Source organism: Labeo rohita, chromosome 14 (assembly GCF_022985175.1).
Source record: "Labeo rohita strain BAU-BD-2019 chromosome 14, IGBB_LRoh.1.0, whole genome shotgun sequence".
NCBI lineage: Eukaryota > Metazoa > Chordata > Actinopteri > Cypriniformes > Cyprinidae > Labeo > Labeo rohita.
In genome coordinates, this window is record NC_066882.1 from 27,102,214 (window position 1) to 27,130,185 (window position 27,972).

Here is a 27,972-nt window from a genome sequence, read left to right on the forward strand (position 1 = left end):
AGTTTTGTGTTCTCTGTGTGTTTTGGTTCTGTTGGGCTCTGTTGTTTGTTGTGCTGGTGAAGGGTTGAAGTCTTTAGATGTTTGCTGTTGGATTAATGGATCATGTCTTGTTTTGTTTCTTGTAGAAGATGATCATTCTGGGTGTGATTGTTGCTGTGGTGCTCGTCATCATCCTCATCGTCATCCTCACACAGGTTCTATGATAACCTCTGTGGCTGCTCACAAACTCTCCATTATTAGATGATCATTTCCTCCACTCCTTTTCCTCCTTCCTGTTTTTCCTTGGAAGACATGCTCCGCCCCCTGTACCTGTGGCCCCTCCCTTCATCAGCACAAACCAAAGGGAATCTACTCTGCTGGATCTGAGTGATGGTCAAGGAAACAGATTGTTTTTGTTTTTGTAAGGACATGATGGGAAATGTTTAAGGAGCGTCAACTACATGCCAGGAATGGCATTTGAAGGAAGCACATTTTAAATCCATGAGCACAAAATAAGGGATTTTTATGAGACTTACAAGGAAAGGTAATTTCTATTTCACGCCTTAATGTTTTTATTGTATTGTGTGTTCATATGACACATCAATGGCTACATCTGCTGGATGAGCTACTGAAATTTTTATGATCAAAAGGGCTCAGAGATGTGATTTTAGTGTCTATTTTGGATCCGTGTGAAATGAACACAATAAGCTAAGCATTGATGGGTCAATCAGAATGGACGAAACCCACGTGTATACTTTTAATGTGATGAACGTCTGTATGGGAATTAACCTAAGGAATAAATTACATTATATATTTTCTAAGTATTTTGTTAATATTTGAGAACTGTATAGATGGATTTATGGAGATCATTGTACGAAAACTGTCATTTGTTTGTATATTAATAAATAATATTAATATATAAATTAATATTTAGCAGCCAACAAATATGGGTTTTAATAGATTTATATGCATGTGTATGGGTTTAATAGTTAAGACTATTACATAAACTGTTAATCCCAATCATAAATATGTGGTTACAGTTGCAAAAACGTTATTTACTTTTAAAAAGTTCTAAATCACAGTAAGTTTAGAATTTATAAAACAGATAGTTCCGGTCCTTGCTTCTGATTGGTTGAGCCTCATTCAAAACTGTTGTAAATTATTCTACAAATACACACCTTTGTTTACATTTGTCTGTTGCTCAGCAACCACTTTGTTGCAACCACAACTGTTTATGAGGAACTACATTGTTTGGCGGAAGAATATTGTTTTTATTAATATCATTACACTTTATTTGCTCAGTTTTATTTTGTAAAACCTTACTACATATATATGGAATAACTGTTTTATAAACGCAATAACCCCCATGAAGCCATGGTTTACAGTTTATAACAGCACAGAAGCAGAATGCCTAAAATTCACTGTAAACCATGGCTTCTTGAGGATTATTGCTTTATTATGTACCTAAATTTACTAGTTAGTTCTTTAGTCAAATTATATGTAGTATCACTTAATCATTATTAATGAAAACAAAATATGTGCATTTCTTTGGAAATCCTTTTACATTAAAATGTTTTGCAATTAAATATTATGTGGTTAAAGATCTGTGCAAAAATATCTAACAGTGTCTTTAACTAGCAAATATCATTGCACCACAGCACTTTCCGAACTCTCTTGTGCCAAGAAGGATATTTTTTCTGTCAAACAGTGAAGTACTATGATTTTTAACCATGAATCATGAAGATTTATTTAGAAATTTACCTTAGTTTGAACCATGTGATTCAAACAACGTAATTTCATTGCCTTAAATATATCAGATTTTAGGTGTCTTTTAGGTCTTTTATTTTAGGATTTTAGGGTTTGTTTATAAGGAGAGGAATGTCAGTGTAACAGTGTTGGGAAAAGTGCAATGCAGGGACATTCAGCATTCTAACAAAATGCATTTAATATTTAAAAAAACCAAAACAATACAATACATTGTGAAAGAATATGGGTTGTATGGTTATGTAAATGAGATGGTGTGGCCTACAGAAGACTGCATGATTCACAGCCTGTCTAAATATGTTTACCCTGGTTCATTTATGTACATAATAAAAAGTATAAACTATCTACAAAATCACATCTTAGAAACATATGTCAATATTTAAACTGCTTTTTGTAACATTAGACATTGAATTGAAAGTTGGGATAGCCTAGGCCACGAAGCATTCATTATTTGTATCCTACATTGACCGGGAAATGAAGGATGCATTGAAGGAGACTTTGAATTGAGTTTAAGAAGTATCCCGTCTTAAAATGCAGCTTATATAGCTTTTTTCATCTATAATGTGTTCTCAATAACTTAAAAGTCCACTGAATTGGCTTGAAACACGCTATTATTCTATGTGGTGACATAATTTCAACTGAAACAGGAAAATAGGGTGGGACATATCAATCAGCCACGCCCCCTTTTTTAAAAATAGCCAATAGCGTTTCATTTATATCTGCTTGGCCACTCGGTAAAGCCACATTTGACAGCTTATGACAGCCACAGTCTAATAGATTACCCTCTAGATTCACTATTAAACTCTTACTAAAACAAAACAGTGATCATAATCATGCTGTGGCTGTGTAGTTTTGAGTGTTTAATATATGCCAACTCGCGCATATCATCCGCTCCCAGCGATAGCGTCTCTGGACCTGAGCCAGAGGAGTAGACTGTGCGCGCTGCTGCGGTTCGCTTGACACAATCGAAAGCATATTTATCGCCTACATTGAGCACTACGTGCCATTCACAGTACAGAAAATACTAACACTGTGAACAAGTGACTGATCACAGCTGCAGCTTCAACGTGTATTAATAGTGTAGGGGGGCGGGACGTTTTGGATTCTAGAGCGCATTTGATTGGACAGAGAGGTTGATGAGAAGCTGAAGTGCAGGGTGATGTCATCAAAATCGCTGATCCATATTGACGGAAGTGAGAGACTGTATGTTTTGAATGCTTATATCTTGTAAACGTGAATTTTCTCATTGTTTTGGAGCACTACCTTACATATAACCGTAAGACTAACGTATTTATACTAAAAGCCAAAAAACTTTAATTTTGATTTCATAGGGACTTTAAAATTTTATAGTGATACCATGTGACGCATTGTTGTTTTTTTTCAAGTGCAATTATCCTGGATGTGCGTTATCAGTAATATTCCACACACAGAAACTGTTTGGTCATTTCATGACAGTAAACTTGTTATATTGTTGACAATATAAGCATTCATAATTTGTTTGGCCTTCAACTCTCCTATACTGACGGACACAGGAAGTTAAAAAGCCTCTGTAACATCAACTGGCAGGACAGGTTTAGGCTCAAATAAAACACAGTGAGCTGATTTCAGCAGGTTTGTGATCTGTATGTATGTTGTTGACGCAAAAAGCAGAATCATGTAATTAGGAAGCACAGGAGAACTTCTTGTTTGGTTTGTATTATGGATGTGCTCTACCCTTGATGGTAAGTGAGTGCTTGCTTTCTTACGCACACACACAGGCCTACAAACACATAGACCTGAACCTTTCCTTTGTTTTATTCCTCTTTCTCCCTTTCGTGCTTTTTCTAACTTTTTCCTGTTCTCTATTGTTTGTTTTTGCTTCTCATACATATCCATCTTTCTCTCTGTAGAAGAAAATGATGATCATGCTTTGCTGTGTGATTCTGGGGATTGTTGTCTTTTCTTACCTTTACAGCTTCTTTTCTTAATGGTAAGCATTCAAGTTAAATATAAAGATCATTCATTCACATATGGGCCATTCTACAGTATTGGTGCAAACTGCTGTCCCACAACCAAACAACACATTTAAAGAAGTCCACTTCCAAAACAAAAATTCACATATAATGTACTCACCCCCTTGTCATCCAAGATGTTTATGTCTTTCTTTCCTAAGTCATAAAGAAATTACGTTTTTTGAAGAAAACATTTCAGCGTTTTTCTCCATATAATGCCACAATTTTGAACTTCCAAGATGCAGTTTATATACAGCTTCAAATGATCCCCAATGCGGTTGTAAATGACCCCAGCTGAGGAAGAAGGGTCTTATCTAGCGAAACGATTGGTTATTTTAATTTTAAAAATACAGTTTAAATACTTTTTAATCTCAAATGCTCGTCTTGCCTTTCTTTCCCTGAGCTCTGTGACAGTTAGGGTATGTCGAAAAACTCCAATCGTATTTTCTCCCTCAACTACAAATATCATTTAAAAATCATCCTACATCGCTGCAGAAGTACCGACCCAGTTTTGCAAAGTGAACATGCAAAGAAGATCAAACACCCTTAGCAAAAAAGGTAAAACAGCGATATAGGATGATTTTGAAGTTGAGATAGAACATGAGATGGGAGTTTTTTGACATACCGTCACAGTGTCACGACCCGGAACAAAAACAGTCCAGGCAGAGTAAGACAAGACGAGCGTTTGGCATTAAAAAGTATATAAATTGTATTATTTTTAATAAAATAACCGATCGTTACCTTAGATAAGACCCTTCTTCTTCGGCTGGGATCGTTTCAAACCGCATTTAAACTGCATTTTGGAAGTTCAAAGTTGGGGCACCATATCAGTCCATTATACAGAGAAAAATGCTGAAATGTTTTCCTCAAAAATCATAATTTCTTTACAACTGAAGAAAGAAAGACATGAACATCGTGGATGACAAGTGGGTGAGTACATTATTTGTAAATTGTTGTTCTGGAAGTGGACTTCTCCTTTAAAAAGCATTTAAGTATTAAAAGCTTAGAAGTTTACTAAGATTTACTTTACTAAGTTTACTTTTATTATCTATTGAAACCAACAATAATATTTAAAATATCAGTAAGCTTAATATATAAAATCATTATTTAGTGGGTACTTCTGAAAATATTGAAATAATTTTTAGCATTTTATTCCATTGTTGTTTAATTATATATATATATATATATATATATATATACAGGGGTTGGACAATGAAACTGAAACACTGGCCAATATAGTGTTGGAGGTTTCATGGCTATTTTTATGCAGCCTGGTGGCCAGTCTTTACTGATCGCACATTCCACCAATAAGAGCAGAGTGTGAAGGTTGACTTTGTGCACCCAATAGCTCAAACATTGTACCCTGAAGGTGGTGCCGTGTATTAGGATGATAATGCACCAATACACACAGCAAGACTGGTGACAAGAGTGATTTGATGAACATGAAAGTAAAGTTAAACATCTCCCATGGCCTGCACAGTCACCAGATCTGAATATTATTGAGCCACTTTGGGGTGTTTTGGAGGAGCGAGTCAGGAAATGTTTTCATACACCAACATCACATAGTGACCTGGCCACTGTTCTGCGAAAGGAATGGCTCAAAATCCTTCTGGCTACTGTGCAGGACTTGTATTTGTCATTCCCAAGATGAAATAATGCTGTATTGGCTGCAAAAGGAGGCCAAACGGCATACTAATTGTGGTCTAAACCCAGGTGTTTCAGTTTCACTGTCCAACCCCTGTATATATATATATATTAATGTAAAGTAAAGTTTAAAAAAAATGTGTCCTGCATTTTCAGAAATATTTCTGTCGCTCTCTCTCATAGCTACATGGTGAGTAGATAAGCCCCATCATTTTGAGATAAATGTGTTCAAAAGTTTGAAATATCTGTGTATAACTTTAAAGAATGTCACTACCGAACACCATTTTTCTGTAATTAAACACCTTTACCAAAACACTACTGTCAATACCGAAAATGTGCTGTCACGACTAAAACATGGGATGTATTGTCAAAAATAAAGTACACTGAAATATTAACTATGATAGTTATGATAGTGTTTGGTTCAGTGTATATTCAAACTAATGAATACTTAACTTTGAAATCAGTATGATCAACTTTTAAAAGGAAAACCTGGACTCAGAATACAACAAATCTCATAAATCACACTTGAAATACTGTTAAAAATTGAATTGTTATTAATTTATCTCTGAAAACTTTTTAACAAAACTATATATATATATATATATATATATATATATCCTTGGGGATATACCTTGGATATTATACAGTTTAAACACACATTTGTGGAAAAAGACAATTTTTTATGTTTCCAACTTGACTTTGAACCAATTCTGTAAATTGGCACATATTAGGGAGACTTAGGGAGATGTAAGTTGTTATATAAGTTGTCACATGTATGTTGAGTTAACAGCCCAATTAGGCCTATATACCTGTGTTTATCTCCAGCAATATTGTGCATTGATTTCTGTCCTCCAAACTAAAAGTCCATGGAAAATCATTTAAATCATTAAATCATTTAAATAACAAACAAACACATTAAAACCACACTGACATGCGTTCACAACTATAAAACGAAAGTGATTAGTGTTTTCTGGACAAAAAGTGTTGTGTGCTTCACATTTTGGGCAAGTTGTCTTCATATAGAAGTGGCTTGTGCTCATCAACACTTTTAAAATGGTTCTTTCTTGTCCATGGAAACTTTGTATTTCACAAAAAGTTCTTTATAGTGGATTTGTTTTGAATGTTCATCAAACTAATGGTTCTTCAATGGCATCAGTAAACGCTCACCTTTGGAACCTTTATTTTTAAGAGTAAATGTATTTATTTGATCTAAAATACAGTAAAAATTGAGATATATTATTATAATTAAAAATAGCTGTTTTTTTGTTTTTGTTTTAATGTTTTAAAATGCAATTTATTCCTTTGATAAATCATCACTCCAGTCTTAAATGTCACATGATTCTACAGAAATTATTCTAACTTGCTGATTCACTGCACAAGAAACTTTTCTGATTATCAATATTGAAAACATTTGTGATGCTTAATATTTTTATAGAAACTGTAATACTTTTTTCACAATTATTTGTTGAATAGAAAAAAAAGTAAAATATTTAATCATTTTTGATCAATTTAATGTGTATTTGCTGAATAGAAGCATTCATTTATTTACAAAAAATAATAATAAATGCCAGTGTTAAATGAGAAGTTCACTTCCAGAACAAAAATTTACAGATAATTTTACTCATCCCCTTGTCTTCCAAGATGTTCATGTCTTTCTTTCTTCAGTCATAATGAAACTAGTTTTTTTGAGGAAAACATTTCTGGAGTTTTCTCCATATACACTGTAAAAAACAATTTGTTGAGTTAAGTTCAGTCAACTCAAAAAAAAAATGATTCAACTTGAAATGTTAAATTATACTAAGTGACAACTTAGATATTTGAGTTGAATCAACTTAACATTTTAAGGCAGCTGGATTACTTATCCATCTGTTAAGTTTAGCAAACACAAATATCTAAGTTGTTACTTAGTACAACTTAACTTTTCAAGTTGACTAAACTTATTTTAGTTGACTGAACTTAAAATTTTAAGGCAGCAGGGTAACAAATTATTTTAAGCTGACTCAACAAATTGTGTTTGCTATTTTTTACAGTGTAGTGGACTTCAACGGTGCCTGCGAATTTGAACTTCCAAAATGCAGTTTAAAGGGCTCCAAACCATCCAAGCTGAGGAAAAAGGGTCTCATCTAGCAAAACGATTGGTTATTTTCTAAAAAAAAAAAAAATTACAATTTATATACTTTTAACCTCAAATGCTGGTCTTGTCTAGCTCTACATGAACTCTGTGCATTCAAAAATTGTCCGACACCGCTGCAGAAGTACCGACCCAGTGTTTACAAAGTGAACATGCAAAGATGATCACACGCCCTTTACAAAAAAGTTAAAACAGCGATGTAGGACGATTTTGAAGATGGAGGAGAAAATAAGTTGGGAGTTTTTCAATATACCCTAACTGTCTTGAACCAAAATAACAGTTTAGACAGAGCTAGACAAGATGAATTGTAATTTTCTTAGGAATTAACCAATAGTTTCACTAGATAAGACCCTTTTTCCTTGGCTGGGATCATTTAGAGCTCTTTAAAGCCGCATTTAAACGGCATTTTGGAAGCTCAAACATGCGTGCACCATTGAAGTCCACTATATGCAGAAAATTCCTGAAATGTTTTTCTCAAAAAACCTAATTTCATTATGACTGAAGAAAGAAAGACACGAACATCATGGAAGACAAGGGGATGAGTAAATTATCTGTAAATATAATTTCTGGAAGTGAACTAATATTAAATATAAAATTTCACTTTTACTATCTTTCAGGCTGGAGTGACCTCAAGACCACAACTTAGCCTGCTCCTCTCGTATCTCCTGCCCTTGCAGCTTCTCGGTTAGATTCATGTTTCAGAGATGCATGTGTAGTGCTTCATGCAGACAGAAAAACCCCTCACACAGAGCACACGAGTGAATGAAGCCCAGCGCCCCCTGCCGCACAACCGCAGCTGCACACCGACACATCCGTGTGGCAGTTTCTCAAACAAGGACAGCTATTAAAAGAAAGCAGCATGAGAAATACATTTCTTTTTCTGTTTCTTGGTGTTTCCATATGTCTCATAACATGTCATCTTATGTTCCACTATATTGTTTGATTGTGTGTTTTGGTGTTGCTGTTTATATTGTTTTTAACTGTAGTAAACCACGTCTTTTAAACATTTTAAATATAAGGGATGGTTGTATCTCATGTGTTATATAACTATCTAATAAAATGAAACGTAACAAACCTGGTTTTGTTGTCATAGTCAAGTTCTAATATCTGAAAGGTTTTTAAAACCTTCGTTTGACGTGGATTTAATCTCTAACAGTGACCAATCAGAGAACAGACACCCTTGGATGTTTTTGAATGACGGCAGGTGGCTTTTGACTTAGCTGTTTTGCAAGACAATAACTATTATAATGCCTTCGGTTTAATCCGCTACTTACGACATGCGGTTGGTGGCCGAAAATCAACCAATGAAGTTTTCGGACATTACACACGTCCGTTGATAGGTTTTATATTTCAACAAAAATATTCCTGCCAGTAATAGGCTGCCATAATGACCCGATTTTCACTCCGCAGCCAATAAACTGCCCGTTATGAGCAACAATCCCAACATTTATTGGCTCCCGAAATATAATGAACGAACGGGGGGCGTTAACAATCGAAAGCTCCCTTATGATTGACATCAGTCTCGCCCAATCATCTTTCGTCTAATTTGCATTACGGCTATCTCATTGGCTGCTGATGTCAGGGGCGTGTCGCATGAGTAGATAGTAGTGGTGTGTGTGTATCATGACAATCTGAAAATGGCGGATGAAAGCGGATAGATTTAACTTTATCGTACAAAAATAAGAATATCAAGTGAAGAACGACACAGTTACACAGGATGAATTTGCAGTCCAACGGGAATTTTTAGTCCTGTTTCCACGGAGCGACTCAACACTATCGGCAGAAAGCGTAAGTTGAAGGCTACGTATTGTTTAAAGGTCTTTTTTGTTTTGTTTCTAGCAGGCTAACGGGCTAGCGCGGATTGTCAATGGCAATGCTAGTGGATTAGCTAGTTAGCCTCCACTGTTAGAGGCTTGACTTTGCTACTTTAAACATATTATATGCGTTACAGTAATAGAGCAGTTACAACCGAGCCTTGAGATGAAAATAAGCTTATTTTTAAATTAAATTATATTTCCGTTACTAGTTCTCGGTCAAAATTAGTGGAGCGTTCGCTCAGGCTAACAGCTTCAGAACTAGAGTGGGCTTAACTGCAATAAATGTCAGTTATCTGTCACAGCTCTGCCCTGCTTATTTACTTCATAAGTAGCAGATGAATGATAATCGATTGCCTGGGGTTTGAAATGTGTGGTTTTGTTCTGATTCATTATCTGAGAAATGGGAAGTTGGGAGCATTTAAGACTCTGTTGTCTGATCCTACCTTTGGTTTATATAATGAGTGTTTTAAAGCCTAGTGAGCTTCCTATCTAGCCTGCATTTAATTCCATCTTAATGCTCACATTGCTGTTAGGTAGACATCTCAATGCATTAACCCGTTGCAGTCGATTTCAGTAATATCTCGTTAGGTTTCTATGACTTTTAATATAGCTATAAATAACTACTTTTTTTTTTTTTTTTTTTTTTTACATCTGGAGTATTGTTTTTTTTTTATTTGACGTGTGAGTATGAAAGATTAAGTCGTGTTTCAGCTGTATTGATTCATTGAGGCACTTACACTCGCTGCACCTGATGTCATTTATTAGGCGTCTGCAAGAAACGTCCTAGTAATTTTCCCTTCGTTTTTCAGAGCATGGAAGAGGAGACTTCCCGTTATAGCAAACGCCTGGTAAGTTTCTAATTTACTCAACAGCTATTATGTGAGCGAAACTGCTGTCTGGGGAACATTTGAATGTAGTTTTAACCGAGCTGTAACGGCGTTATACCGTCGACAGCTGGCGCTCTAGGCCTGACGTCACACCCGAGGGTTTTGTTGATATTACAGTACACACGCCCAAAGGAAAAAACTGTCAAAACCTCATCCTCCTGGGTTTACACTGCCTTATCACATGTGTTGTGTCACAGCAGCAGTAAAATAATAAATTGACTGCTTTAATATTTACTTTAAATGGGGATCCTCCCTTTCTGATGGTCACGTGGCTCATAAAGCTAAGGGTGGATTAAGATTTGATACCAAAGATAGGGAATGTTAGAATGAACATACATCCTCTTTTTCCTGTACATGTCCCGGATGGGATTTCTAAAGTTCTAAGTTGCTTAAAATGTTTGGAAAAAGAGGATGTCTACCACCAGCCAAAAGTTTTTGAACAGTAAGATTTTTAATGGGGATCAAAAAAAAGCCTGTATTTATTTGATCCAAAATACAGCAAAAACAGTAAAAATGTGAAATAGTTTTACTATTTAAAGTAGCTGTTTTCTATTTGAATATATTTTAAAATGTTATTTATTTCTGTGATTTCAAAGCTGAAATTTTAGCATTATCACTCCAGTCACGATACTTCAGAAATCATTCTAATATTCTGAGTTGCTGCTCAGAAACATTTATTATTGTTGTTATTATTATTATTATTATTATCATCATCATCATCAATATTTAAAACAGTTGAGTACTTTTTTTTTTTTTTTTGTTTCAGGACTCTTTGATGAATAGAAAGATCAGCATTTACCTTAAAAAAAAAAAAAAAAAAAAAAGAAGAAGCTTTTGTAACATTATACACTATACCATTCAAAAGCTTGGTATCTGTATTTTTTTTTTATATATATATATATATATATATATATATATATATATATATATATATATATATATATATATAATATAAATAAATATATAAATAAATATATATTTTTAAAGATGCTTTAAATGGATCAAAAGTGATAAAGAGATTTATAATGTTAAATGCTGTTCTTTTTAACTTTCTATTTATCAGAAACCTGAAAAAAAAACTTAGCTGTTTTCAACATAATTCTATATATATATTTCTATTTGTTTTTATTTATTTATTTATTTTATTTATGTTTATTTATATTTTTATTTATTTATTTTTATTCATATTTACATTTATTTTTATTTATTTATTTTAATCTTATTTATTTATTAATTGTTTTTTTTTTTTTTGAGCAGCAAATCTGAATATTAGAATAATTTCTGAAGGATCATTTGACTGTAGTAATGATGCTAAAAAATTAGCTTTTGAATCACAGGAATAAATTGCATTTTAAAATATATTCAAATAGTAAGCAGTTATTTTAAATAGTAAAAATGTTTCAAAGTTTTACTGGTTTTGCTGTAATTTGGATCAAATAAATGCAGGCTTGGTGAGCAGAAGAGACGTCTTTAAGAAAAAACATTTAAAAACTTAACTTTTGACTGGTTGTGTATGGTCGCCCCTTGGATTTGAAATTGAGTTTAAAATTGAGCTGAAATTGGTTTTATGAAAATTTGACTGAATCTGGTTAAGTTTATCATTGCTCTGTTAATGTTTAAGTCAAAGTGTGTTGTAGTAAAATATTATATTTTATCAATGCCTGGTTGCCCAGTTATATAAATGCAAATTCAGCAGAAATGGCTGTTGCATTTTTTTTTTTTTTTATATTATTCTTGAGTATTGTTTCCTCACTCTTATTTTGTATTGTTTTCAGCGGACTGGCACACGGCGGCGTTACCAAGATGACGGCATTTCAGATGATGAAATTGAAGGGAAGAGGTCTTTTGATCTTGATGAGAAACTCCAAAGTGACCGATACAACTCAGATCTGGTCAAAATTATGGATGGGAAAGGTGCGTGATGAATCTTGCATGTTGTTTAGTTACTGTACTGACTTATGGTGAGCTCCATGTGCTGAGTTTCTGTTCCTCTTATCCTAGCTAACCACATTGAGAGTTTTCTTTGCCTCTACCACCTTTGATTTGTTTATGAAGCAACATTTTCTGTAAAGCTGGTTTGCGTATTTGCACAGTTAACTGTGTGTGGTGTTTCTTTAGACTTCACCTTGGAGTACATCCAAAGGGAGGGACTTCGGGACCCCATTATCTTCAAGAAAGCAGATGGTCTTGGCCTAAAGTATGTTTTATTTCATCATGCCAGTGTTTGTGGTCGTTGAACTCATTTGAAACTTATCAGCTCTGTCATTATCTGTCTTTTGTAGAATGCCTGACCCAGACTTCAGTGTTAGTGATGTGAAATTGTTTGTGGGTAAGAACAGAAGCTTTTTGTTCCTCTCTCACTCTCATGTTTGGGCATTTTTATTATCAGTGACGTCTGCTAACTTTTCCTCCCCTACCTTTACTCTAATAGGCAGTCGCAGGATGGTTGACGTGATGGATGTGAACACTCAAAAAGGCATTGAGATGTCAATGGGGCAGTGGAGGAGATACTACGAGACGCCGGCATCTGAACGTGAAAAGCTGTACAATGTGATCAGCCTGGAGTTCAGTCACACAAAACTAGAGCATCTAGTCAAGAGACCTACCTCGGTATGTGTGAACACAATTATCAGTCCACTAATATCTATTTTTTGTGAAATACCTGAGCTGGTGGCGCTATTGGGTATTGAAAAGAAAATTAATGTGACATCTACTAATAATAATAATAATAATAATAATAATAATACAATAATAAAACAATACTGTTGTACTGCTATTATACACTACCAGTCAAAAGATGTGTGTGTGTATATATATATATATATAATTTTTATTTTTATTTTAATTTTTTATTTTATTTTTTTTAAAAGAAGTCTCGTCTGCTCAACAAGCCTGCATTTATTTAATCTAAAGTATAACAAAATCAGTCATTTTTAAAAATATTTTTAGTATTTAAAAGAACTGTTTTCTATTTCAGTATATTTTCAAAATGTAATTTATTCCTGTGATTAACGCAGAATTTTTGACATCATTACTCATCTACAGTGCCACATGGTCCTTCAGAAATCATTCTAATATTTTCATTTGCTGCTCAAAGAACATTTATTATTATTATTATTATTATTATTATGCTTAAAACAGCTTAGTAGAATTTTTTTTCAGGCTTCTTTGATTTGAAAGTTCAGAAGAACAGCATTTATCTGAAACAGAAATCTTTTGTAACATTATAAATGTCTTTATCAACACTTTTGATCCAATTTAAAGCATCCTTGCAAAATAAAAATATTAATTTCTATATTAAAAAAAGTGTGTATAGTGTATGTTACAAAAGCTTTTTATGTCAGATATGTGCTGATCTTTGGATCTTTCTAGTCATCAGAATCCTGAAAGAAATGTACTCATCTGTTTTTTAATAATAATGTTTTCTGAGCAGCAAATCAGCATATTAGAATGATTTCTGAAGGATTATGTGACATTGAAGTCTTGAGTAATGATGCTGAAAATGTAGTTTTTTTTAAAGGAATAAATTACATTTTAAAATATATTCAAATAGAAAGCAGTTATTTTAAATAGTAAACATTTCTCAATATTACTGCTTTCACTTTTAGATCAAATAAATGCAGGCTTGGTGAGCAGAAGAGACTTAAAAAAAACCTAAAGAATTTTACTGTTCAAAAACTTTTGACTGGTTGTGTGTTTTTTTTTGTTTTGTTTTGTTTTGTTTTTTATTTATTTATTTACTTTGTTTTTGTGAAGTACCTGTGCTGTTGACAAAATTGAATGTGATATCAAATAATAATAATACTAATACAATAATAAAAATAATTGCTATTCTATTATTGTATAATGATAATTAAATCAAATGCAATTAAATTATTAAAAATCATATATGATTAAAATATCAAATCATGCAATAAAAACAGATGTTTGTCATTTTTAAAGCTAATTTTAATTAACATTGTTGATAGTTGTTTTGTCACCAAAATACAATTTCGGTTGACATCAACACAAGCATTCATACCTTTTTGTGTTGGCTTGTGTGTTCATTAGGTTGATATGATTGACTGGGTGGACAACATGTGGCCACGGCATCTTAAAGAAAGACAGAGAGACTCCACCAATGCCATTATAGACATGCAGTACCCTAAAGTACAGAAGTAAGTTGTGTTTCCTTTTCAATTTAAACTTTTTTTTTTGTTTGAACATTAGGGCAACACTTGTTTTATGAAGGTTGTTTATATCAGCCGTGCGTGTTTTTCAGGTATTGTCTGATGAGTGTCGAGGGATGCTTCACAGATTTCCACATAGACTTCGGAGGCACATCAGTCTGGTATCACATCCACAGGGGAAGGAAGGTGAGTGCTGTCTTAGACTCTATGTAGTGTGTTGACAAAGAGGCTGAGTTCAGAATGAAATACTAGCTTATATGGTATATGCTGTGTACTGTAACAGGAATAGTATGTGAAACAAAATGCATAATGCAGTACTAAATACTTCAAATAGTGTTATGCTTCAGTGTGACCTCAACATGTTGCATGTTTAATTCAGTGCTAATTCATAGAGTGCTGTGGGAAATATCGGGTAAAATTATTCCAGTTTATTCTAAAAATGTCTTTCCATTGTCTAGTCTAGTTGAATAAGTCATGAAAGATATTATGACTGTAATTACTTCAAGTTTATAGGTCGTGCTCCAAATGAAAGGTCAGGTCAGCCACATTTCACTGTAGGATATTATATTGCATTCAGTGTGTATTGAATATTTTGGCAGTATAGTAGGCTATCCGGGTACATACAGACAAAGTCTCTTCTGCAGTCCAAGCCTGCATTTATTTGATCCAAAGTACAGCAAAAACAGTAACATTTTGAAATATTTTACTGTTTAAAAGAATTTTCTATTTGAATATATTTTAAAATGTAATTTATTAATGAGATCAAAGTCTTCAGTGTCACATAATCCTCCAGAAATCATTCTAATATGCTGATGCGCTATTCTTAAATATTGATAATTTCTTAATATTATCAATATTTTTAAATTATTTTTTCAGGATTCTTTGATTAGAAAGATCCAAAGCTAAGCATTTATCTGAAAAGTTATAGAAATGAATACTTTTATTTGTCAAGGATACATTAAATCAATAAAGTGATGATAAAGACATTTGATGTTACAGAATATTTCTATTTTAGATAAATGCTATTTTTCTGAACTTTCTAATCATCTAAGAAACCTGAAAAAAATCTGTTTTCAACAATGTTTCCTGAGCAGCAAATTAGAATATTATAATGATTTCTGAAGGATCATGTGACTGGAGTAATGATGCTAAAAAGTCAGCTTTTAAATCACAGGAATAAATTACATTTTAAAATATTCAAATATTCAAATAGAAAAGTTATTTTAAGTAGTAAAATACTTGTAAAATTTTACTGTTTTTGCTGTGCTTTGGAACAAATAAATGCAGGCTTGGTGAGCAGAAGAGACCTTCTTTAAAAAAACATTAAAAATCTTACTGTTCAAAAACTTTTGACTGGAAGTATATACTGCAGAAATAGTAATTCTTGTATGGTAGCAAGCTATTCCAAACATACACTACTATTCAGAAGCTTTGTGTTGGGGCATTTATTTAAAAAAATGTTTTTAAGTTTCTTCTGCGCAGCAAGGCTGTATTTATTTGTACAATTTAAAATAACTTTCCTATGTGAGTGTATTTTTTTGATGTAATTAAAAATGGTTGCATGTTCAGCATCATTACTCCAGTCTTCAATGGCAAATGATCCTTCAAAAATAATCATTTTAATATTCTGATCTGCTGCTTTCTGATTATCAATGTTGAAAGCAGTTGTGCTGCTCCATATTTTTGTAGAAGCAGTGACACATTTTTTTCATAATTCTTTAATGTGTGGAAAGTTCAAAAGAACAGAATTTTTGTAACAAATCTTTGTAACATTAAAAATTTATTTTCTGTCACTTGATCAGTTTAATGTGTCCTTGCTAAATAATTGTTCCTTTCTTTAATAAAAAAAAAAAAATCCATATTGACCCCAAACTTTTGACTAGTAGCATAGTTAGACATGTGTACTTTCTTAGTACTTTAAGCCATTAAATATGAAAAAATCATCATCTTTTTCAGCTCTAATTGCTGTCAGATCAGCCTCTCCTTCTCAAATCCTCTTATTCTCCATAATTGCGGCATTTATAAACTTTCTGAACCTCAGTGTTAGTCAACCCGCCTGGTGTTTCATAACTGACCTTGTTGTGCTGAATGATCTCAGGTGTTCTGGCTAATCCCGCCCACACCTCAGAACCTGGAGCTCTATGAGAACTGGGTGTTGTCAGGGAAACAGGGTGACATCTTTCTGGGTGATAAAGCCACCATGTGCCAACGAATTGAACTGAAGCAAGGCTACACATTCATGATCCCCTCAGGTACACATGCTTACCATGCATAAAACACTTCAGGTAGGAATCTCACTGGCTTTCTCGGACCAAACCACTGTGTCTGTCTGTCTGTGTGTGTGTAGGGTGGATCCATGCAGTTTACACTCCAATGGATACGCTGGTGTTCGGGGGAAACTTTCTGCACAGCTTTAACATTCCCATGCAGCTCAACATTTACAACATCGAGGACCGCACACGGGTGAGCAATCAAACACTTGATTATTTCAGTTAATGCTGAGCTTTTTCTGACTGTCTCTCTCTGTGGTTCATCCATGCAGGTCCCTGCTAAGTTCCGCTACCCTTTCTACTTCGAGATGTGCTGGTATGTTTTGGAGCGTTACTTGTACTGTCTGACCAACGTGTCTCACCTCACACCTGAGTTCCAGAAGCACTCACTGGGCATTGGTCAGTGCACCACCTTTTTAATACATTTATTAAATTATCTCATTAATATCACTGTAATTATATTGACATGTCTGTTTTGTGCTTTACAGGGCTGAAGAAGGAGGATGTGATTAAACAAGGAGGACTTAATGATCACGCAGGGAAGGTAGAGAAAGAGGAGGAGGAGGAGGAGGAGGAGATGATGGTGAAGGAGGAGCCGGAGGAAGAGGCAGCATCGCCTACTCGTCCTGGGGTGAAAGTTCACCTGACACCCTTTGAGCTGGAAGGGCTTTGGGCATTACTCCACAAGTTGGAGGAGCTGCCAGCACACAAGAAATGTGTTCCAGCAGGCATCAGAAACGCCCCAGCACTGCTCAGCGACATACGGGTATGAACATAAATACTATGTGGCCATAGAAATATAGTTACAGTTGAGGTCAAAAGTTTACATCCCCCTTTCGGAATCAGCAAAATGAAAGGGATCGTACAAAATGCATGTTATTGAAAAATCCTTTAGGTCCCACCAATTCTTTGGTTTTCCAGCATTTTTGTATAATTGAGCCCTTTCCAACAATGACTGTATGATTTTGAGATCCGTCTTGTCACGCTGTCACACATATGCAACTATTACAGAAGGTTCAAACACTCACTGATGCTTCAGAAGGAAACACAATGCATTAAGAGCTGGGGTGAAAACTTTTGGAATTTGAGGATATGGGTAAATTTGACTCATTTTGTCTTCTGGGAAACATGTAACTATCTTCTATAGCCCTGAAAGGCAGTACTAAATGGAAAAAAAATATGATATTTAGGCAAAATAAGAAAACTGTACACATTCTGTGCAAAAGTTTTCACCCCTGGCTCTTAATACATTTTTTCTTTCTGAAGCATCAGTGAGCATTTGAACTTCCTGTAATAATTACATATGAGTCCCTCAATTGTCCTAAGTGTGAAAAGGTTTTTCTTTTTGTCCCAACAGAAGCTGCTAGAGGAACATGCTAATGATAACCCCAAATTGTCTTACACTGGAAAACCAATCGTTAAATGGCCCAAAAGGGTAGGTCATACACTTATCACCATCTTCACAGCACATGTTCAATGAGTTCAAGTAAAAATATGTCTGCTTCTGTCTAGCCCTCGTGGTATCAGCCGCCACCTCCTCTGTCTCTGCTGTACCGCCCGCGTGCTCCCGGCTCAGCCCCTATTTTGCCGCCAGTTCCTCGGCCCGTGAAGCCGTCGTCTTCCATCTCGGCTCTGAGACGCAGACGGGTGCGCTGCAAACGCTGTGAGGCCTGTCTGCGCAAAGAGTGCGGCGACTGCAACTACTGTAGAGACATGAGGAAGTTTGGAGGACCAGGCAGACTTAAGAAGAGCTGTGTTCTCCGTCAGTGTCTTGCAGTGAGTATTTGTTACTTTGGTCATAGTTTTGTCTATTACATACCTTTCCAAAATTAAAAATTCCTGATAATTTAGCCACCCCCATCTCATCCAAAACATGTATTTTTTTTTTTTTCTTCAGTGAGAAGAAATTAAGGTTTTTGAGGAAAGCATTTCAGGATTTTTCACCATGTAGTGGACTTTAATGGGAGTCGTTGAATTAATAAAAAAAAATTTTTACCCACAAATGCTTTGTAAACACTGGGTTGGTACTTCTGCCTACATCACACATGACTTTTCCAACGTGACTATGTAATGCATTAAGATGAGCATTTGTGGTTAAAAAGTATATACATTTGAATTTTTTTTTTTTAGAAAATGACCAATCGTTTCACTAGATAAGACCCATATTCTTCGGCTGGGATCGTGTAGAGCCCTTTGAAGCTGCATTGAAACTGCAGTTTGGACCTTCAACCTGTTGATCCCCATTGAAATCCACTATATGGAGAAAATCCTGGAATGTTTTCCTCAAAAACCTTAATTTCTTGTCAACTGAAGAAAGACAGACATGAATATATATGATGACATGGGGAGAGTAAATTATCAGGAACTTTCAATTCTGGAGTGAACTAATTAATCCTTAAAAGAATGAATACAAGTTTACAAAAGTTGTTTCAAGGAAAGCATTGTTAAGAAAAACTAAAAATAGTACATTTTTACACCGTTTAGTGGACAGTGGTTTGAATGTTGTATCTCACGCTTGTTGTTTCTAGCCGGCGCTACCTCTTACTGCAGTATGTGCCATATGTAAGGAAGGCTATCAAGACTCTGAAGACTTAGAATCCGTCCAAACGCTCATGGAGTGCTCTGAATGTGCTCAGATCGTTCATCCAGAATGTATAAAGGTACATGCATGTGTCTTTCCCACATCTTGTTTGATAAGGGTCAATTTTTGAAATTGAGATTTATACATCATCTGAAAGCTGGATAAATAAGCTTTCCATTGATGTATGGTTTATTAGGGTTGGACTATTTGAAAATCTGGAATATGAAGGTGCAAAAAAATCTAAATACTGCGAAAATAGCCTTTAAAGTTGTCCAAATGAAGTTCTTAGCAATGCATATTACTGATCAAAAATTAAGTTTTGATATATTTATGGTATGATTAATGATTTTTGGCATAAAAGAAAAATCAATAATTTTTGACCCAATGTATTGTTGGCTATTGCTACAAATATACCTATGCTGCTTATGACTGGTTTCATGGTCCAGGGTCACATATGTACTGTTATGTTAATGCCAAATGTGTGTATTGCAGGTGCCCGGTGAGGGTATTATTAATAAGGATCTTCCTAGTTGTTGGGAATGTCCAAAATGTGTCCAGGGCAAGAAAACAGAGGTATTTTTGAAAATTTTTATTTTATTTTATTATTTTTTTAAACGCAACAAGTCATGTTTAAACGGGCATATGCTTGACTCACTCCTCAGATGATAATTCGATTTGAAGACTAACTTGATAATGATTGTGTAACGTTTTTATTTCCTGAAGTCTTCCAGTAGTAGTGAGGAGGAGACAGACAGCAGCGTGTCCAACGGCAGTCGTTTGTCTGGTCCTCCAGCTAAGCGGGCATACAGAGAGGGGATTGGGGTGGGGGGTTTGCGTATAGGGCGCAGAGGTCGCCCACCCCTCTCCCCCTCCTCTCTGCCTCTGACCCGCTCCAGACGGCAGCCGCCCCCTTCCCAGAGACTCCTGCTGCAGCATCAGCAGAACAGGAGGAGAGCAGGAGCACTGGAGTTACAGCTCAGGAAAAGGGTAAGTGTGCACTAGTGTTACTAAAAAGGTATCACGATACCCTGCTTTTAAAAATGGTACGATTCCTCATTTCACTAGTATCAGCACTGTAAGAATGCATTTTGTTAAGAGACGAAATTCCTGAGTAAAAACAGACGGAAACACAGGATCCAATCATAAAAAATGGAATTTATTGTATAAGACAGAATATCACGGAATTTGGCAATGTAAAGATGAATCCTGCATGTTCTGCGCATCTCTGTGTGAATGAATGGTGCAGACGCACGGTTTCATTTACTACGCTCATACTGAAATACGTGTGACACTCGCTGTGTTTTCAGCTTCCGCCTCAATACATGAATACATGAACCTGATCTCTAGAACTGCTCTAAGAGTCACTTCATGAGCATTTTACCATTGCTTTTGAGAAAAATCATCGTTATGTCATATACAAACAGAAACGTAAAGGTCTTTACAGCAACCCGTCAAAATAAAAGTTCAGTTTAACTTGACTGAAATTTTACTTCATGTAATGATAGTGCTACTGCTACTAATAAAAATATTATTAAAACAATGTTTAAGGAATATTTATCAGAAAATTATTTGCTAGAATTTATTTACCAGAAAATTGTAAATAATCAGAAATGCTATTGATTAATAAAATTAAATGAAACTATTAAAATATAATCCAGAAAATAAATGGAGAACAGATTCACAGAATTTGATAAAAGTAAAACTGAATTTGACAAAAAAAAAAAAACAACAACATATATATAAAATAAAATAATTAAACGCATTTCATAGGGCCTTAAAATGTAATTATTTGTTAAACTTTTAATAAATTGCTGTTAAAGTTTTGAGATTTTAATTAATTAGACATGCTTTTTGATTATAATTTTTTTTATGTAACCAGATAGTCTAAAAAAATTAAAAAGGGGCAGGGGGGGCAATCCAGAAAAATTAAAAAATGAAATAAAATGGATTTCATAGGGCCCTATTTATATCTTTTGTGTCCGTTTTATTGTATTTGTCCTTTATTTTGTTACCTTCATCTGTGTTCTTACTATTAATAACAAAGATAAAACTTTTCCTGTTGTTCTATGTTTTGTTGTAGTATCGAGAATTTCAGTAATTTTGCTATTGTGACATCACTAATAGGCACACAGGTGCCCGTGTTTTACAGGTATAATGTTGCTTTCCATTCAATACGTCTACATTTGTTGGACAGCATGTTTGACAACCTTTAAACTCAGAAGTTGAAGTTACTGACCCCAAACCTTCGAAGGACACTAAGGTGTTTGAAAGGAGTCTCTTATGCATTTATCCAGTTGGTCTGATGCTCCCTTCCTGTCTTAAAGGGATAGTTTACACAAAAATGAAAATTCTATCATTAATTACTCACCATCATGTTGTTCCAAACCTGTAAGACCTTCATTCATCTTCAGAACACAAATTAAGATATTTTTAATGAAATCCAAGAGCTCTCTGACCCTGCATAGACAGCAACACAACTGACACGTTCAAGTCGCAGAAGGGTAGTAAGGACATTTAAAATAGTCAGAGTGCGAGGGAGTTATGTGCGATCAGGAGTTATAGTGATTGTCAAACTAACGTAATGCTGCATGTCTGATTTCCTATTTTCTTTTGCAGATAAAATTAGAAAGGAACAAAATCCTCCAGTCGGTGAGTTTTTTTGAGCCTATAACATCTGCTTCCCTCATCGCAGCGCATCTGTAATCCTGCTCTTGCCATTCTCACGCGCGCTCTCTCTCTCTGTCGCTCGGCTGTGCTTTCGTTCTCTCTATTTCTGTCTGTCTCTCAGACCCGTTCGTCTGTCTCTCTTTCTCCAAAGCTCCTGCGTCAGCGGAGTCTGGAGAGAGGGGGTGTAGTCAGAGCAGGACCCGGACGGAGCATTTCTCGTGGCCGAGGGACGTCCTCCTGTCGCGGAAGAGGGGTACGACTCAGAGGCGGTGGCCGAGGAGGAGGTCTGAGAGAAAGAATGGAGACGGAAGGTGAAAGAGAGGACTCTGTGGAGGAAGAACAGGAGGAGAGGAAAGAGAACGGACAGTATAATGGTAAAGAGAACCGTCCGCAGAGACGAGGGGTTAAAGCTAGTGAAGATGAGAACGGAGAAAGTCATCGAAACGGAGAGAGCGAGGGGAGCAGCGAGGGAGGAGAGCCCACTCCGTCTGACACTTCTGTGGTGCTAAATGACGACGTCAGAGGCCAGGGGTCCTGCGTCACGGTGACGTTACAGCCATCGAGGGGTAGGCGCGACCCAAGCGCAATCGTTCCCAAACTGGAAGCCAACTTGTCTTCTAGAAGCCTTCCGCAAAACCACAAAGCCCTGCTCCGTCCTCCGCTGCGAAACGGCGCCCCTCGCACAGACGGTGCTCATTCACCTGCGGACAGATTGCACGTAAACAAATCACATGCTCTTTCTTCATCATCACCACACACTCTGACCCGAAGCGCGTCCAAACACTCACACATGGTGCGGAGTCTCAGATCAAACTTCAAAGATTCGCCTCACCGCCTAACTCGAGAAAGAATTGGGAAAAAGACTCGATTGGAAAGGGCGAAGTCCTCCGACTCTCGTCCCAGTTCCACCTTGCGGCCCTCGGCGGAGCAAAACGGAGGGAGCGAGCCGGGCTGGGAGAGAGAGGTTTGGGTGTCCGTGTTCCGCTACTTGACTCGAGCAGAGCTGTGCGTTTGCATGGCTGTTTGCAAGAGCTGGTACAAATGGTGAGTACACGATTAACACGCATCTGTTGTGAGCTACTGTGTTGTAGTTTTGCATGATATACCATTACTTAAAAAGAATTCTGATACCCTGCTTTTAAAAACAGTACGTTTTTACTAGTACCGGTATTTTAAGAATGCATTTTAATAAGACCCGTATTTCTGAGTGTCTGTGTTGGTGAATGGCGCAGATGTGCAGTTTTGTTTACTACACACATACGCGTGACGCTCGCTGTGTTTTCAGCCTCTGCCGCCTCAATATATAAGTACATGAACACATGAACATAATCTCTGAGAGTCACTTCATGAGCATTTTACCATTTTTTGCGGAAAACTATCGTCATATATAAACAGAACCTGGTCTTCACAGCAACCAGTTTATATATATATATATATATATATATATATATATATATATATACACACACACACACACACACATATATACACACATATATATATATATATATATATATATATATCCTGCAAAAGTACCTTTTGCATCCATAAGAAATAACCAAACAGATTTTAAATCATTTAAACAGCATTTATGCTGGTAAGGTTTTCGGCCTGTCCCTCACTATCATTTTTCTTTTTGAGCAGGATTTTTAATTTGCAAAATTACATAATCACATTTGCATATTGTTGTAAATATAGCCTCATTATTAAGCAATGTTTTTGGCATAAGTATGCATTTTCTATAAAATATATAAATTATTGGTGTCCCCTGATTTCATGTCAGCCCTGTTACTCTCATCGAAAACCCTTGTAAAATGTATATTCAAGTGACATATTTCTAGGACGTTACATCATCTTTCAACCAGGCTTCCAACACTTAAAACACAACCATGTTTCTCTCACTTCTCTATAATGTTCTATTTTTGATGATTTATGAGGCTTGACTGAGGCGGGGGCCATCATGCAGTGTCAATCCTGTTACCATTTTTAAAATGTAAATTTAAACGAATATTTCTTACGTTTAATATAATCAACATCTACAAGTAACACCCTTATAAAGTGTACAACGTGCTTTTGTGAGCTTGACTATTAGCTAGCAATTATTAAATTAGTTTGAAATGGTCAAACCTGTTACTTTTTAGAGTAACAGGTTTTGACATGTGAGTAACAGGGATGACATTGATTAGGTTTTTTATAGATTGTCTCTGTAATATTCAAACATTTTAAAGGTCACCCTTGGTATATTATTGAGCTAATGCCTATATCATTTAGTGGCATATGAGTTCTAATTAAATGCTTGTGTCGGTAACAGCGTTGACAGAAATACCAAAACATGAGGTAGGAAAATGGTCATGAAATAATAAATTACATAGCCTGAGATGGCACAATACAATTTACTGTCTTTTGATTAAACTTTTTATTTTTCAATTTTTCCAAGTGGAAGAGGCACCGATTTCGTGAAATGACCCATATGGCTTTCTTTATTTTTAACATTATACAATCAAGCTTTTATTTTGGCAGGGAGCCCTTAAAGCTTCTCTTTATGTTGACAACTGGCATTTTCATTACAATTGATGCCGAGCTGGAGTATGTGTAGAGCAACATTTACTGTGAACTGAGCCGCTATGAGATGCTAAAAACACTGGCTGCTCACATGTAAATAAACAGTGCCATGCTTCACTCTGACACATGCATCAAATGAATTGTTTTCATTAAATCACAACCCTAGCGATTTGATAATTAGGGTATTTGATCTTTATTAATTGTGCAGTCCCACAAATACCTCTCTGCAAAAATTCAGGCCTTAAAGGGATAGTTCACTCAAAAATGAAAATTCTGTCATTACTCGCCCTCATGTCGTTCCATTATTCTCGTAGCTCACTGTTGAACCACTGATGTCACATGGACTATTTTAACGAAGTCCTTACTACCTTTCTGGGCTTTACAACAGCAAAGGTGTGTGTGTGTGTTTGTTTCTTATAATACAGTGGTGTGATTTACAGGGGCTGTGACAAGCGCTTGTGGACGCGGATCAGTCTGAGCCGCTGCCGCTCTATAAGTCCTCAGGCCCTCACGGGCATCATCAAACGGCAGCCTGTCACATTGGACCTCTCATGGGCCAACATCTCCAAGAAGCAGCTCGGCTGGCTCATCAACCGCCTGCCAGGTGCCTGTTCTCACATCACCACTGCATCTGTTTTCATACACTGTACATTTCACACTGACTCACGGGCTGCTCTCTTACAGGCCTTAAAGATCTGGTGCTATCAGGGTGTAATTGGGCGTCAGTCTCAGCACTGAGCTCTCCAAGCTGTCCTTTACTACGCTCTTTAGACCTGAGCTGGGCCGATGGCGTCAAAGATGCACAAATCAGGGAGCTGCTGAACCCACCAGGTAAATCAGCTCTTCATTGTTGCTATTTCCTGTATTACATGAAAGTAGGGGTGTGCTGTATTGACAAATTCTGGGATTTTGGCAGTAATGATGATTAGACAGTATTTAGCTGAGTGTTTTTTTTGTGTTGGTGCCTTGGCTCGTTAAGGCCTGTCATAGACATCTGACTGCTATAGCCTGTCATATTCTGTGCAGTGGTCAGTTCACAGCAGTAGCTATTTCAAATTTCCACTACAGGGCAATATTCATGCCCTTAAACTAATTTTAAGTACATTTTTACCCCTTTATTTTTTTATTGTTACTTTATTGCATGTATTAGGCTGGGTTTGACAAGCATTCGATTAGATTCACAAGTTTGTGATTTAGTTCAATTTTCAATTTGATTTAATTCAATATCTTATTCAATCAAAATATATTGTGTGTGTGTGTGTGTAAATAAATAAATAAATAAATAAATAAATATCAGGTACAGTACCTGCAGTTAAAAAAAAAAAAAAAAAAAGTCCCTTAACTAATGCTGTAAAATATACATGAGATTCAGTTGGTATTACATTGCTGTAATATTGAAGTAATTTATATACAAATGTTTATTTTTACACACAATGAAGTTTTTATAATGCCTAAGTTACAATTACATAATTATATTTCTACTCTAATTCATTTTTGAAATCTAAACATTTAAGTGGTGACTGTCATTAAAAAATGTGACACATTTATTCAAACAACAATTAAACATTAAAGAACAGAAATTAAAATAAATATGTTATGTGGCACATATATTTAGCAAAAATGCTCCTTTCTAGATTTCCTTTTTCTGACTAACTAGTTTATAGTCACCAAATATGTTTTTTCTAAAGTAAATGTGACGTTACATGACATTGTTCACAAACTGTGATACTGATCTCTTTGCACGGTTAAAACCCTAATTGAGCAATTACATGAGACAGGATACGGATTTCAGTAAGTTGTACTCTTTGTTTTAACACGCCTTTGGATGTCATGCTGAAACTTGTATTAAAACAGGAGAAAACAGCATTTATTATTTGAATGCTATAATAAAATGGACAGGATTTGTAATGTGAGACTGTTTCATATCTGTTGTAACAAAGCACAAAGCTTATTGCGACATTGGATGCAAGATGCGCTACAATGCTCTGTTCATTAAAATAGAAGTAGCGAGGACATTGGTTCAACCGGAATTTTATGAAACTATGAGAATACTTTTTGTGTGCAAAGAAAACAAAAATAATGACTTTATTTTGCAATTTATTTGGCTATTGAATCATTCATTAAATTGATTAATTTAAAATGCAGATTTATTTACTTATGAAGCACTGCTATGGGATGCAAAACAAGACTCAAAAACATACAAATTTTCCTAATACTGTCATTTTTAATGATGCAAACTTTTACTTGAATCCCATTTCTGTGTGTCTGTAGGCAGTGACAACCGTTCCCAGATGAAGAACATGCAGTGCTTGTGGCTGTGTGGTCTGGAGGTGACCGAAGCCACGCTGAGGCTGATCATCAGACACATGCCTCTGCTTACTCGTCTGGAGCTCTCGCATTGTCCCATCACAGATGGTGCTCTCAACCTCCTCAGCGCTGTGGGCTCCTCCACACGCAACACACTCACACACCTCAACTTAGCAGGTACGCAAACGCACACCAAACTGTTCACAGCTCCCAAATAAGGAGTCGACGCATTAAACATGAATGAAACATTCTTCTGTTTGATGTCCTCATCAGGTTGCAGCCGCCTGACAGATCGGTGTCTGGTGTACCTGCGGCGCCTGTCCTGTCTCTCCGTACTGGACCTGCGCGGCTGCAAAGGGGTCTCGCGGCAGGCGTGCGAAAGCTTTATCTCCGAGCTGTCTGTCACTGCCCTTTACTGCCTATCAGATGACAAGCTCATCCAGAGGATATCGTAAAACCCGCCCTCCTCAGGGAGAGAGAGACTTTGTGAATATTTGTGTGACTGAGAAAGGAACGCCGAGTCCGTACGTGTGTGTGAGTGATGGCTTCTGTAGTCTGTAGAGAGGCTCTCTGTTTGACAGAGGACTGGGTTTCTTGTATAGCGGCTTAGGAGGGAGGAGCTCAAAGCATCCAGGGCAGGACATGTATAAATAGGTCTGGGTGATGAGTATCCTTTTGTAGTTAACTATTTCCTTTTTGTTCTGTGTACACACAAACACTGCAATTGGCAATCAGATCGGTTCTCAGGCCTGTCATGCCATGGGCTCTTCTATTAAAGAGATCAACAGGTGCTATTCCTTTACAGTTTGATTTCTATTTCAGAGCAGCTTTCTGTCTGCCTTTCAAAACCTTCGCTGTTGTCCGATACTCTAATCCATTGTCCAGATCCTGTCATCTAGACTCGGTAGCGTGGAGGTTTTGCATTGCGTTTCATTTCTTTTTTCCCCACGACTCATCCCCTTACTTTAAATGTCATTTTACTTGAGGAATACCTTTTTGTTCTTAATTCCTCTCCCTCCTTAATACCTGAGAGTATAGAGCTATATAAATATATAAACACCCTTGTGTAAATGTATTCCTCTCCTGTAGTAAGACAGAAAGAAATCTGTAGCATTATAATTATTTTCAGCTTTTTCACTTTTTTTTTTTTTCTTTTTCAAGAAAATAAAAATAATGATACAAATGTGAGCTTGATCTGAGTTG

At 35.9% G+C, this 27,972-nt stretch overlaps 2 protein-coding genes across 5 annotated transcripts in view; both read left to right on the forward strand.

The window, feature by feature from the left end:
* Window positions 1-8,267, forward strand: part of stx3b (syntaxin 3b) — a 38,814-nt gene extending 30,547 nt beyond the window's left edge. For 2 of the 4 annotated variants that reach the window (XM_051127642.1, XM_051127643.1), the window contains one exon: window positions 126-477. Coding sequence is in view for 2 of the 4 variants with exons in the window: in XM_051127643.1 (XP_050983600.1) it covers window positions 126-203 (78 nt within the window). In the remaining 2 variants the exon portion in view is untranslated. Of the gene's footprint in view, window positions 1-125; window positions 478-3,632; window positions 3,713-8,126 lie in introns of those variants that run through there. The other 2 variants (XM_051127644.1, XR_007829062.1) reach the window with 2 other exon arrangements.
* Window positions 8,268-9,111: 844 nt separating this feature from the next.
* Window positions 9,112-27,963, forward strand: kdm2ab (lysine (K)-specific demethylase 2Ab). The gene is made up of 23 exons (XM_051127357.1): window positions 9,112-9,297; window positions 10,136-10,174; window positions 11,989-12,127; window positions 12,332-12,410; window positions 12,496-12,542; window positions 12,645-12,823; window positions 14,264-14,370; window positions 14,475-14,568; window positions 16,481-16,634; window positions 16,730-16,845; window positions 16,925-17,051; window positions 17,141-17,418; window positions 18,010-18,087; window positions 18,165-18,428; window positions 19,181-19,312; window positions 19,726-19,806; window positions 19,957-20,220; window positions 21,850-21,882; window positions 22,022-22,944; window positions 24,903-25,066; window positions 25,147-25,293; window positions 26,734-26,946; window positions 27,043-27,963. The coding sequence occupies exons 2-23, from the start codon at window positions 10,139-10,141 to the stop codon at window positions 27,222-27,224; spliced, it is 3,837 nt and encodes a 1,278-aa protein (XP_050983314.1). The 5' UTR covers window positions 9,112-9,297; window positions 10,136-10,138; the 3' UTR covers window positions 27,225-27,963.
* Window positions 27,964-27,972: the final 9 nt, after the last annotated feature.

Coding starts and splice junctions, on each gene's coding strand:
- kdm2ab (XM_051127357.1), top strand. CDS start 10,139: ATGGAAGAGGAGACTTCCCGTTATAGCAAACGCCTG. Junction 14,371..14,474: donor CAGTACCCTAAAGTACAGAA/GTAAGTTGTGTT, acceptor CGTGTTTTTCAG/GTATTGTCTGATGAGTGTCG. Junction 22,945..24,902: donor TGCAAGAGCTGGTACAAATG/GTGAGTACACGA, acceptor TGTGATTTACAG/GGGCTGTGACAAGCGCTTGT.